We start from the raw sequence: 12,737 nt of genomic DNA on the forward strand, positions 1-12,737 counted from the left end.
CTGACACGTTCTGCTCTGTGCGGTCCTCTGACGAGGACTCAGGCACTGCACTCTCAAGTCTCCCGTCGGCGCAGGTCCTTGCCCCGGGCGAGGCAGTTACCGCTGGGACACACCAACCTTCCCGTTCCTCCCCACTGCCTGCAAGGTGTCAGAGCCTGCTGGGTTGCGATCTCCCATCGCTGCAGCCGTGCGCCGGCGATTATCCAGGCTGTTGGGCATAAAACGTGCCCAGGCCTTCGGTGTGCTCAAATCGCTCAGCTGCTGCCACCGCCGGCCCCAGGCACACGCAGCGACGGAGGGGGGTGTGCGCGTGTGCACGTTGGTGTGCGTCAGCGCCGAGAGCACACGCGCCCCCAGCCGTGAGGCAGGGCTCAGGGACGAGGGCTTGTCAGCGTGCCAAGGCGGCAGGCGTTGCTCAGGCGCCGAGTGACCGTGCTGGGGTCCTGCACAGGCAAAGGATACGCTGAGGTGTGCCATCTCGCCCCTTGCCTTGCAGGTGCCTGAAGTCGTGAACATCCTGTGGAAGGCCATGTACACTATGCAGCAGGGCACCCTCAGGGACCTGCTCTTCCAGGCAGCCCGTCTCCTGGCCGGCTTCCACCCCCAGCCTGTGGTGGACAGCCTCCTCCAGACAGAACTGCCCTCAGAGAGGTATGTGCGCTCCCCCCTTGCCCCGCTGTGGCCAAACAGCAACCCCAGGCTTGCCTGCGGTAGGCAGATCCAGGGAAGCAGCAGGTCCCATTCCTCCCCCAGAAGCCTGGGCTCTGCGAGATCGTGCGCTCGTGCCTCTGGGGAAGCAGGCATCGTATGCCCGCTGCTGGCGAGGAGAGCGTTTGGCCTCTGGGGAGGGCACCAGGGCTGCCAGAGGACGGGGCTCACGGGTGAACGTCTGGTTGCTTGCAGAGACATGGTGCAGCTCTGGAGGAGCCTGGGCAGCAGCGACCTCGGGCCTCAGGTCCTGAGGCACTTAGCAGAGAGGCTGGACAAGGCACCTAAAAGCAGACCTTTGTGCAACGATGCTGATCAAGAGCTGCATCGTCTCAAGGTATGTTCGTCGGCAGAAGCATTTCTGCAGCTTCCCACCTGCTTTCTAACTTAGCTCATCAGGGTGAGGGAGTTGGGGGTCATCCGAGGCTGTCCCAGGTGTGAGACCTGCCGGCAGGAAGAGTCCCCCAGGGGGACAGGGGCACCAGCGGGCTGGTGGGAAAGGCGGTGTTTAACAGGTTCTTGTGGGTCACATTTCCCTGCAGCTCCTCTGTGCGATCTCTGAGGTGGTGTCTGCTCTGCTGACCGCGGAGGCAGTCCGGGACCTGCTTCCTCACCTCCTTCCAGTCCTCCTGCAGTGGGTCAGCAACGAACTGGGGGTAGAGTTGCTGTTTCCCCCTCTGAGTCCTCCAAGAGGACTCCTCCTCTTCAAGGACATGGGACAAGAGGAGCAGTTGTGCGGGTAAGGAGCAGCAGGGGCGGGGAACGGGGGGCTTCAGTTCCCCAGCCAGGCACGTTTGTTCGTGGTGCTGAGGGAGCCAAAGGGCTGCCCTGTTTCCCAAGCCTGCCCTGTTTCCCAGGTGTGGAAACGGTTCGCCGGGGCTCGTTTGACTTCTGTCCTCTGCTGGAGAAGGATCCCAGACAGGATCGTTCCCAGGATGTCCCCAGGGGATGTTCCCAGACGGGACGGGACCGACGGCTGCTCTCGGCCTGTCTCCTCTGCGTCCCCGATTACAGCGTGTCCTTCCTCTCTCTGGACCGATCCAGGAGAGACCGGGCGTCAAACCCTGCGCAGGGCTGGCAGCTCTCGGGACAGGGGAGACCCCAGGCGTGGGGCAGCTCGGGGCGCTGGGACCGGGGCGTTTCGGCAGAGCCAAGACAAAACTTCCCCTCCGGTGCCACGATGTGAGATTTCTGTGGGTTTTCTTTCGCCAGACTCTACTGTGATGCTCTGGAGCAAGTGCTGAGAAGATGCCTGGACGAGAGGTGGCAGCAGGTGCTCTTCAGTCACGGAGTGTGGCCATCCCTGGACTTGCCTCAGTGGCACTGCAACAGCGTGCAGCTGCTGACCAGGTGAGAGCCCAGCGGGTGGCTGTGCCCCGGGAAGCAGCCGCAGGACCCTTCCCGTGTGCCTGGGGAGCTCTCCTGGGAGGCAGGGCAGCGCCTGCGTCGCAGCAGGGGACGTTTCGGGCCGCGGCCCGTGGCCTTCCCACCTGACCACGTCACCTGCTTGTGCTCTGTGTGCAGTGTGCTGCTCCGTGCCCGGCTCGTCTCGCGTGCGCTCATACAGACCTTCCTGCCGTGGCTGCACTCCCCCTTGCCAAACCTGCAGGTCACGGCGCTGGCTTTCTTCGCTGAGGTGAGGCGGCGCGTGGGGCGGGGCGGGCTCAGAGGGCTTTTCGGAAGAAACTGCTGCTTGGGGTGTCTCTTTATGGAAGAGACCAGCCGAGGTCCCATGCCAGCACTAACAGACCTTTGGCTGTCTTGTAGCTGATGAAGGACCCGCCAGCTGAGGGGAAGGATCTCCTGAAGCCCCTGGTACGGCTCTTCCTGGAGAAGCTGCAGCATCCGAGCTGTGCTGTGCAGCACATGGCAGCGAGAGGCCTGGGCAGTGCTGTCAGTGGCTTGCCCAAGAAGGTGAGGCGCACTTTCCTCTGCTCTGGCTGCAGCCCCCCAGCAGAGAGCCGGGCAGAGGCTGAGTGAGAGCCAAGCAGAGCCGCGGGGCAGTTCGGGAGCCTGGGGCAGAGCAGCACGGGCAGATGGGGGCTTCCCAACGGCCAGGCTGCTCTCCAAGCTCAGTACGGTGGCAGCGGGGAACCGTGCGAGTGCCGTTTGTCACGGGGTTGTGCCGCAGCCGCACCCCCTTGCCGAACAGACGTGGGGAGAAAGGGTGGGCATTGCAGGCAGGAGCCGCGAGCAGCTTGTGCGCATCTTTGGCGTTGCAGGTTCAAAAGCACAAGAGGAGCATCGTGGCAGCACTGGAGCGTGAAATGAGGAACGTGGACCATCCAGAGGTGGCTGCGGAGAGCATGTTGGCCCTGGCAGAAATACTTGCAAAGCAGACGGCGAAGGGCTTGGGCGGGGCCTTCAGACGCATCGCCCGCTCCACCAGGAAGTTCCTTGATGCCGTGAGTGAACCTACTTTTCTCCCACTTGTCCGAGGGGCGTGGGGTGGGCAGGGGCCTGCCCGTGCTGCGTGGAGGTGCTCCTCCAGGCAACCAGCTGCCGTGGCCCCTCTCTCTCTCTCTCCTGCGGGTGGGACGCACCGAGCGCCCCGGCACTCAGGTGCCATTTCTTAGGGGTGGGACGAGGAAGGGACCTTCCACATGGCAGGGAAGGGGCCGGGATGAGGTGACCTCGTTCTGGAGCTGGTTTCCAAAGGGCCACTGCCAACAGCGCTGTGCTCGCTCGCCCTCAGTTGTCAGTCCCTGATGCTTCGTTGTTGCAGAGAGGCTGGGAGACGATGCATTCGTGACCCAGCTCACAGATGGCTTTCTGGGTTGCAGGAGCAAGAGGACCTTCGTTTTGCGGCCTTCAGTCTCTACACGGCCCTGGCTGCTGGCGCCAAGGACAATCTCACCACGTTCTTCAGCGGAGAAGTGGAGCAGATATTGGGAAGCCTCTTCCTGCACCTCCAGGACCCCAGCTGTGCAGTATCCAGCGTAAGAACCCCCTGAGCTTATTTGCCAACCCACAGAAAGGCTCCCTGAGGAGCTGCCTCCCTGGCAAGGGAGAAGGAACGACCGAGCACAATGCTCTTTTCCAGGTTTGCAGGACAGCCCTCTATGTCTGCGCTCCTTTCGTCGAGCCAAAGGGGCTGCAGGTAGTCGTCAAGAATGCCATCGGGCGCAGTGGAGCACAGCTGCAGAGCGAGGTCTGCTCTTACCTGGTGAGTGAGCCCTGTCCCGGGGCGACGCTGGGGCCACGGGGCCCGGCACCGAGCGGGGAGCATGGCGTGACGCGTCCGTCCGTCCCGCCGCATGCTCCCCGGGAGTCTGAGGGCTCGGCAGCGAGGCCTCTCCGGCCCAAGCAGAATTCACACCTCCCTGCTCTCCCCCAGGAGACACATGCTCCCGAGCTGCTGAAGACACTCAAGCGCCAGCAGAAGCCACCACTGAAGAAGCGGTCCACAGATGCCACTCTCCACGTCCTTGGTGAGAGCCGGGACGGAGCTCTCTGCTCCGCTCCCACCGGGGCGGCCCAGGGGCCGCCAAGCGCTGCCCCAGCCGCCTTCCCTACGGTGCCCAGGAGGGCACGGCCAGGGGCCGTATCTTGACACTGCCTCTTCTTCCCCACGCTACAGAAGCCAGCCCGGAGCACAAAGAAGGCAGCCCAAAGCATGCTGAAGACATCCCAGAGCATGCAGAAGATCTCTCGAGGCACACAGAAGACGTCCCCGAGCTTGCAGAGGCCTGAGCACCCACAGAATAAAAATCCAGAGAGCACAGCGGCTGTGGACTGGGTCCTTCCCAGGGTGGCATTGGTGGGAGCTGGGGCCAGGCAGCGCTGCCTGCAAACCTCTCAGCACTGGTGGGATGGGGAGGGTCAGGGCCAAAGCACCAGTGCTCCGATCCCCCCATCCATGTCCAAATGTAGTCCCAAAGCTGGGAAAAAACAAGAAAACCTTGAAGAAAATTGGGAGGCCTGCAGCTTATGTAGTCTTTTAGCTGAAGGAAAGAGACAGGTAGCCTTGAGCTAGCAGAAGCAAGGAAGATAAGGGATAAAAGGTTAAAAAGAAGAAGGAGAAAACCAGCTCCAGACTGGTTTTCCAACTATAGTTACCTTTTGCTCATTAAGGGTCATTAACATATTAAAAATCACGCCCATCAAAATGCTAATGTATGCTGATGTGGGATTTGGTGTCCTCCCCTCCACCACTGTTCCTTTGTAATGAGCACACTCAGTAGAGATAAGTTAGGTGAGCTATGACAGCCAATCAAAAGTAACCAAAGAGAGAGTTTTCACAAGTTTGCTGTGTATAAATTACGGTGATTCGAGTCAGAGGTGTGCTTGCTTTGAGAAAGATCGCCAAGCACCCGACTCTGCAGAGTTATATAATTAATTATTTAATTAAACGACCTTCATGTGGATTCTGACTCTGTGTGCTTGTTGGCGCGGGCACGAACCTACGGACTACACAAACACGGCCTGGGGCAGAAAGAAAGCAAAACGGGGGGGCTGCTGATGGCGGCTGGGATCACAGCTGGGGAAACTGGGCTGGGGCACGAAAACAGAGGTGAAATGTTGCACGTTGGGGCTCAACGCCAGTCTTTGTGCACTAGCTTTGGGGCCCTATGTGAAGATGGAGTCATCATCTGTCTTTGGGGGGCTCAAAATGAGCCGTGTTTGGCTGGTTTTCAGGCTCAGCAATGCAGGCAGTCCTGTGGTTTCCAGCCTTTATAGGAGGCTCGTTGGGCAGCTATGGGCGGCTTGAAAAGGGAGACCACCTGCTGTGTTTTGTGGGCCCAGCCAGGCTCATCTGTCCAGCCTGGGGGCTCAGAAATGGAGAGTAAGCAGCACGTTTTGGGATCTCGGAATCGAGCCCAGAGCCAGTGTACTCAGGCTCAGAAACTGAACCCACCGGCTGCTTTGGGGCCAAGCCCTCAGCCAGGCCAGACTGTATTAGTTACTATGTATACAGTGCACAACTATAGGGCGTCTGGCATTAACATTTCAGTTAGAACAGCGATCGAGTTGCCCAGGCTTTTGGGACAAGCACCGGCTGTAATTACCTGCAGACAGGTAATTACACGCACAACACAGCCGGTCAGCGTTCACACAACATGTGAGCACAGCACGAAGATGAAGACCGACCGTCGTGACAGAGACGCATTTACAGCCCTGCCTACGCCCGGGCTGGCTCCAACGCGACTGGAGGGGGCCGGGAACCGGGAACAGGGGCCGGGAACCGGGAACAGGGGCCGGGAACAGGGGCTGGGAACCGGGAACAGGGGCCGGGAACCGGGAACAGGGGCCGGAAATTGGGGCCGGGAACCGGGAACAGGGGCTGGGAACCAGGAACAGGGGCCGGGAATTGGGGCCGGGAACCGGGAACAGGGGCCGGGTACCGGGAACAGGGGCCGGGAATTGGGGCCGGGAACCGGGAACAGGGGCTGGGAACCGGGAACAGGGGCCGGGAACCGGGAACAGGGGCCGGGAATTGGGGCCGGGAACCGGGCACAGGGGCCGGGCCTCGCCGCGCGGCTGCCGTTACCACAGCGCCGCCTGGCGGGCGTGAGGCAGCCCCTCAGCGCCCTTGCTGAGGAGACCGTTCCATGGCTGTTAGGTGGCCGTTACAGTCGTTATGTGGTCGTTAGGGCTGTTAGATGGCCGTTTCTGCCTCAGCTTTGCCATTCTTCACCAGAAGAAACGAGTCTGACACCCAAAGTTGAGGTTCCCCGTGGTCTGAGTGCTGCCAGCCCAGTGATAGATAGCACAGGTGGCTCAGCAGTTAGTTCCGTTGGCTTGTCAAAGCAAGCAAAATTTAATCACACAGTCACAGAATCATCTAGGTTGGAAGAGACCTCCAAGATCACCTAGTCCAACCTCTGACCTAACACGAACCAGTCCTCCACTAAACCATATCACTAAGCTCCACATCTAAACGTCTTTTAAAGACCTCCAGGGATGGTGACTCAACCACTTCCCTGGGCAGCCCATTCCAATGCCTACCAACCCTTTCAGTAAAGAAGTTTTTCCTACTATCCAACCCAAACCACCCCTGGCGCAACTTTAGCCCATTCCCCCTCGTCCTGTCACTGGGCATGTGGGAGAACAGAGCAATCCCCACCTCGCTACAGCCTCCTTTAAGGTATCTGTAGAGAGCGATAAGGTCGCCCTTGAGCCTCCTCTTCTCCAGGCTAAACAACTCCGGCTCCCTCAGCCGCTCCTCGTAAGACTTGTTCTCCACACCCCTCACCAGCTTCATTGCCCTTCTCTGGACACGCTCGAGCACCTCGATGTCCGTCTTGTAGTGAGGGGCCCAAACCTGAACACAGCACTCCAGGTGTGGCCTCACCAAGCCGAGTACAGGGGGACAATCACTTCCCTAGTCCTGCTGGCCGCGCCGTTTCTGATACAAGCCAGGATGCTGTTGGCCTTCTTGGCCACCTGAGCACACTGCTGGCTTATATCCAACCAACTATCAACCAATACTGCCAGGTCCTTCCCTGCCAGGCAGTTCCAGGCTCTCATCTCCCAGCCTGTAGCACTGCTTGGGGTTGTTGTGCCCCAAATGCAGGACCCAGCACTTGGCCTTGTTGAACTTCATACGGTTGGCCTCAGCCCATCGGTTCAGCCTATTCAGATCCTCCTGCAGAGCCTTCCTACCCTCGAGCAGATCAACACATGCACCCAACTTGGTGTCGCCTGCAAACTTACTGAGGGTGCACTCAATCCCCTCATCCAGATCATTGATAAAGATATTGAAGGGAACTGGCCCTAGTACTCAGCCCTGGGGGACTCCACTAGTGACTGGCGTCCAACTGGATTTAACTGCATTCAGCACGACTCTTTGGGTCCAGCAATCCAGCCAGTTTTTAACCCAACAAAGCGTATGCCAGTCCAAGCCATGAGCAGCCAGTTTCTTGAGGAGAATACTGTGGGAAATGGTGTCAAAAGCCTTACTGAAGTCAAGGTAGACCACTTCCACAGCCTTTCCCTCGTCCACTAAGCGCGTCACTTCTTCATAGAAGGAGATCAGGTTCGTCAAGCAGGACCTGCCTTTCATAAACCCATGCTGACTGGGCCTGATCGCCTCGTTGCCCTGCAAGTGCCGCGTGATAACACTCAAGATAATCTGCTCCATGAGCTTCCCTGGCACCGAAGTCAGACTGACAGGCCTATAGTTTCCCAGGTCCACCCTCCGGCCCCTCTTCTAAATAGGTATCACATTTGCTAGCCGCCAGTCGACTGGGACCTCCCCTGATAGCCAGGACTGCTGATAAGTGATGGAAAGCAGCTTGGTCAGAACTTCCACCACTTAGTTCTCTCAGCACCCTCGGGTGGATCCTCTCTGGCCCCGTTGACTTCCATACATCTAAGTGCTGTAGCAGGTCGCCAACCATTTCCTCGTGGATTATGAGGGCCACATTCTGCTCCCCATCCCCTTCCACCGGCTCAGGGGGCTGGGTACCCAAGAGAACAACTGGCCTTGCCGCTAAAGACTGAGGCAAAGAAGGCATTAAGCACCTCAGCCTTCTCCTCGTCTCTTGTCACTAGGTTTCCCCCCGCATCCAGTAGAGGATGGAGATTCTCCTTAGTCCTCCTTTTTGTGTTCACGTATTTATAAAAACAGTAGCCAGATTGAGATCCAGATGAGCTTTGGCCTTTCTAATTTTGCCCATGCACAGCCTCGCAACAGCCTTATCATCCTCCTGAGTGGCCCACCCTCTTTTCCAAAGGCCATAAACCCTCTTTTTCTTCCTGAGCTCTCTGTTCAGCTAGGCCGGTCTTCTTCCATGCTGGCTCGTCTTTGGGCACGTGGGGACGGTCTGCTCCTGAGCCTTTAAGATTTCCTTCTTGAAGAGTGCCCAGCCTTCCTGGACTCCTCTGCCCTTCAGGACTGCCTCCCAAGGGACTCTGCCAACCAGTGTCCTGAACAGCTCAAAGTCTGCCCTCCGACAGTCCAAGATAGCAGTTTTACTGATCCCACTCCTGACATCGCCAAGGATAGAGAACTCTACCGTTTCGTGGTCACTCTGCCCAAGACAGCTCCCAACCACCACATCTCCCACCAGTCCTTCTCTGTTTGTGAACAGAAGGTCTAGTGGTGCACCTCCCACCACCCCTGGTAATCTAGTGAAGCAAGTCCAGGAGATGCCAATTGCCTCCTTTTCTTATATATATATATATATATATATATATTTTTTTCCCTCAGACACATCTGCAAACCAAGCCCATGGAGTCTCCAACAGCAGAAATTGCTTTTTTGTGCTTGTACTGCAGGGGGCCATCGATGTGCCCCGTGGAGGGCAGGTCTGGGCAGTGTCCCCCTGCCCCTGCTGGGACGGTGCTTGGGACAGGGGTGGGACCAGCGCCCCTGGCTCTGGAAGGCCGAGTGCCTGGGGCAGGTCTGCAGCAGCCGTTCTGGGCAGCTCGGTCCCACGCTGGGCAGCGCAGTAGCCTGGGAGGAGGCCCTAAATGGGCTGCAAGTGTTGGGTCTGTCAGGAGAAAATGTGTGCGGCTGTGCACGCTGGGGCACGGTGCTCGAGTAGTGCGGGGATCACAGTCGGGCAGCGGCGATCGGCCCCAGTCAGTCTTTCCTTCCCCGGCTTGAGTCGGTGGCTCTGGCCAATGTCCCTGGGATCCAGCCCGGGTCTGCAGCCTGGCAAGAGCTTTGGTGCAGGCAATTTTAGGCCCTTTCAAGCCCGGGACTTCTGGGGTTTTTGGCTCCCAGGGAAGGAGAGCACTGAACTCTTCTCCGGTGCTGGCTTAAGTGACAGCGAGGCATTTTGCTTCCTCTTGCTTTCCAGAAAAAACAGAGGGCTCCCTGGACTCTGAAGAGTGGCAGTGCTATCTGCTTAAGGTACAGCATCCCTGGGGGTGAGGCTGTGGGCAGTTGTGCCCCGACAGCTCCTGGGGCACGTGAACGTGAAAGGCCCGGGCAAAGGGCGAGACAACATTTGCCTCCTGTCGTGTTCCCCCCCAGTTCCTGACGGAGTCGGTGGAGGAGATGCTGGTGGACCAGCCATGGGTCGTGTGCCTGGTGTCATCCCGGGTGACAGAGGTGAGGCGTTGCGCGGGGTCTGGTGCGGCTGTGGTGTGCGTGTGAGTGCCACGAGGTGTCAGGGAGCCCTCCGAGAAGGCAGGGGGGCAGCAGGGGAGCTGTGAGGCTTCCTGGGCTGCTCGGGCATGAAGAGAACAACCCAGGTGAGCAGGAAGCCCTGGGCAGGAGCTTTGGGTTCTCCCTGGGAGCTGGGGTTAGGGGTTCCCCATGCCACAGGCGTGCTGGGTTTCTTCCTTCCCACGTGGCTTCAGTGGCTTTAACCCACTCGTCCTCTCCCTTCTCCAGGGACCTGGGGCCCCTGGAGAGTGGAACCAGATGGGACCGGGGCTGGGCAGAGAAGCGCACGGAAGGCCGTTGCTGAAAACCACGCAAGGACTGGAGTGAACTGGAGCGATGGAGAGTGGGGATATGCTGTGGGTTTGGGCCATGGGGGTGCTGCCACCTCCGGCCCTGCCCTGTGATGTGTCCCCGTATCCATGGCAGCCCTCAGGGAGGTCACAATGGCTGGGTGCCTCATAGCTGCTGCGGTGAGCGCAGGTGGCCCATTGCTTCTCGGCGGCCACAGGAGGAGGACCTGGAGAGAGATTCTGGGGTGATCCTGCTGTGATGGGGAGGCTGAGAAGATTTTTTGGTGAGGGGCAGGGGGAGGCCGGGGGCTGCATCCCTATGAGTTCCCAGCACGACCAGAGATGGGGACCCCAGCCTGTGCTGTTGGTGCTGGGGAGGATTCCTCTCCAGGCTGGGAGGATGCCTGCCCCAACCTGGTGCGAATCCCCACAGCCAGCCAAGCTGACGCAAACTGTTTGGTTGTTTCCTTCCAGCTTCCTTTGCTTGTGTAGGGGTCAGGACTGGACCTACACGTCATGAGGACGGTGGCAGAGAGACAGGGTCTGAGACTGTTGCCATCTCTGCCACCGTCGTGAATTCCTTGTTAAAGAAGCTGCAAGACAGAGAGGTGAGCTGCGGACATCCCGCTGTGCCGTGGGGGGTTGAGGGCTCCCCTCCACCCTGGGTGCCACCGAGGGGTCTTGCCTGATGGCCCCTCTGTCCTGCTGCTGGTGCCCGGTCCCCAAAGGCTGATCCTGCGGTCACGCTGGGCTGACGCTGCTGCGCTGCCTCCTTTCCCGCAGCAGCTCAGCCTGGAGCTGCCCAAGCATCCATCCTTGTCCTGGCCCTGTACCATGGTCCCAGGCTGGTGCCTGGTGTTTGGTCGGTTCCCAGGGCTGCTGCTCCCTCGGCTCCTTTGTGTAGCTGGACACAAGCTGGGACAGGACGCGGTGGTGCTGCTTGTGGGCTCTCACTCTAGAGTGAGGGGCAGCAGCTCGCAGCTGCCCGGGAATAAGGGCAAAGCAAGTGGTGTCGTGGTCTCTCCCTAGGGTGACCGAGCGGAGACTTACCGCCGCCTCCAGCATGTCTTGCAAGGAGATGATACCCGTCTGCAGAGCGGCGTTGTGAACCGAGTGCTCGCAGAGGTGTCTGGAGACATGAAGGCAGCCCAGGTGAGCTTGTTCTCTAGAAGGGCGAACGGAGCAGCCTGCCTCTCCCCAGCTGTGGGTGTGACATGGAGTGGCGCACAGATGGTTCACTGGGATTCAGGCCTGGGGACTTCCCCAGTGCCCCTGTGGCTGCTCCCTCTCCCAGGGAGCGCATCCCGCTAGGGGAAAGGCCGTATCCAGCCCTGCTCCAGACTGTGCAGAGCGTGGTGAGCTCCTCCACGCCAGGCGACGTGTGCGCCACCTCCCAGGGCCGGAGTTGGGCCGTGCAGTCCCCCAGTTCCTGCCTCGCGCGACTCCTGCTTAACGCAGAGGCTCTGGGGACGCGTCCCAGCTCGGGCACAGCTGTCCCGGGGGTGTTCTGTGGGGGAGACGCGGTCGTCTCGCCAGTGGCTCTGACAGCAAAACGATGAGCTGAAGCCCCGTGGTCCTCACTGGCCAGCAGGGCCTGACCTGGTGCCTCAGCCTTTCTCCTGGGCAGCATTTCACCTGTGGCTCTTTTTCAGGGTGCAATGAACAATGTGACAGCAGCTGCTGGTGACGTCCTGGTGGCTCTGGCTCGTTCCCACTTTGGATTTGTGATGTCCGAGCTCCAGGGCCACCTGAAGACCATGAGGGGAGGAGCATGCCAGGAGTTTGTGCTCACCACCTTGAGCAAACTGGCCAGCAGCTATGGTATGGCCCCTTTGGCCTCGTGCTCTGGGTTATGGTCCATGACGGCCAGGAGCAGGGACCCTGCCCCTCCCTGAACGCTGTTTTGGGCCGGAGGGCTGTGGGGTTGTGGCACCTCCTCGCCTGGAGCTGGGATTTCCGCCCCACCACCCCAATGCCAGTGCTGCAAGGGTGGAAGCTGCTGGGGACTGAACCCGCAGCGACCTCCCCTGTCCCTCTGACACGTCCCCCAGCCCGGCAGCCCCAGCCCTCCTGCCCGCGGTGCTGCTCTGGCTCTGGCTGACCGTGGCTCCCTCTGTCCCTCTGCCTGTCCTCTCTCTGCAGCCCTGCGGTGCATCCCCTTCGTCGAAATGACGCTCCTTGCTCTGCACGCCATGCTGAGACAAGTGGAGAGCAGCCGGATCCTGCGCACCATCTGCAGTGGTGAGTAGAGGGGAAGGGGCCGGGCAGGCCCTCGGTGCCTCGCTCAGATCGCGGCGTGGTCCTGCGCTGGGGGGCAAACTTTGGGAAGGGCAGGGCGGGGGCTGCAATGGTAAGTGCTGGAGGGGAAGAGGCCTGCGAGGAAGAGGAGGAGGAGGAGGAGGAGGAGGAGGTGCGGTGTGCAGAAGGGGAGAAGGGGCACCGTATTTTAGTTCAGATGCCGGGAGCGCAGCACTTGGCAGTCCCAAGCCGACGCCTGGTGAGCCAGGGACTGCTCCACGCAGGCGTGGGTGAGGGAGCCAGGCACGCTGCCTGTTGCAGACTTTGACGAGCTCCTTCCTTCTGGTGCAGTGCTGGAGCAGTGGTCGAGGGCGATCAACGCTTACTTCAACGCCTGGGAGCAGTGCCCCTTCCCTCGCATCGGGGAGAAGCAGCTCTGC

The 12,737-nt window shown here is 59.9% G+C and overlaps 1 protein-coding gene across 1 annotated transcript; it reads left to right on the top strand.

The window, feature by feature from the left end:
- The first annotated feature begins 514 nt into the window (after positions 1 to 514).
- On the top strand, positions 515 to 4,429 carry LOC308194621 (maestro heat-like repeat-containing protein family member 2B). The gene is made up of 11 exons (XM_080590730.1): positions 515 to 651; positions 904 to 1,045; positions 1,251 to 1,447; positions 1,921 to 2,058; positions 2,233 to 2,344; positions 2,476 to 2,622; positions 2,931 to 3,113; positions 3,492 to 3,647; positions 3,752 to 3,874; positions 4,046 to 4,139; positions 4,289 to 4,429. The coding sequence occupies exons 1-11, from the start codon at positions 530 to 532 to the stop codon at positions 4,399 to 4,401; spliced, it is 1,527 nt and encodes a 508-aa protein (XP_080446856.1). The 5' UTR covers positions 515 to 529; the 3' UTR covers positions 4,402 to 4,429.
- Positions 4,430 to 12,737: the final 8,308 nt, after the last annotated feature.

This window comes from Anser brachyrhynchus (genome assembly GCF_964034855.1).
Source record: "Anser brachyrhynchus genome assembly, chromosome: 4".
Classification (NCBI taxonomy): Eukaryota; Metazoa; Chordata; class Aves; order Anseriformes; family Anatidae; genus Anser; species Anser brachyrhynchus.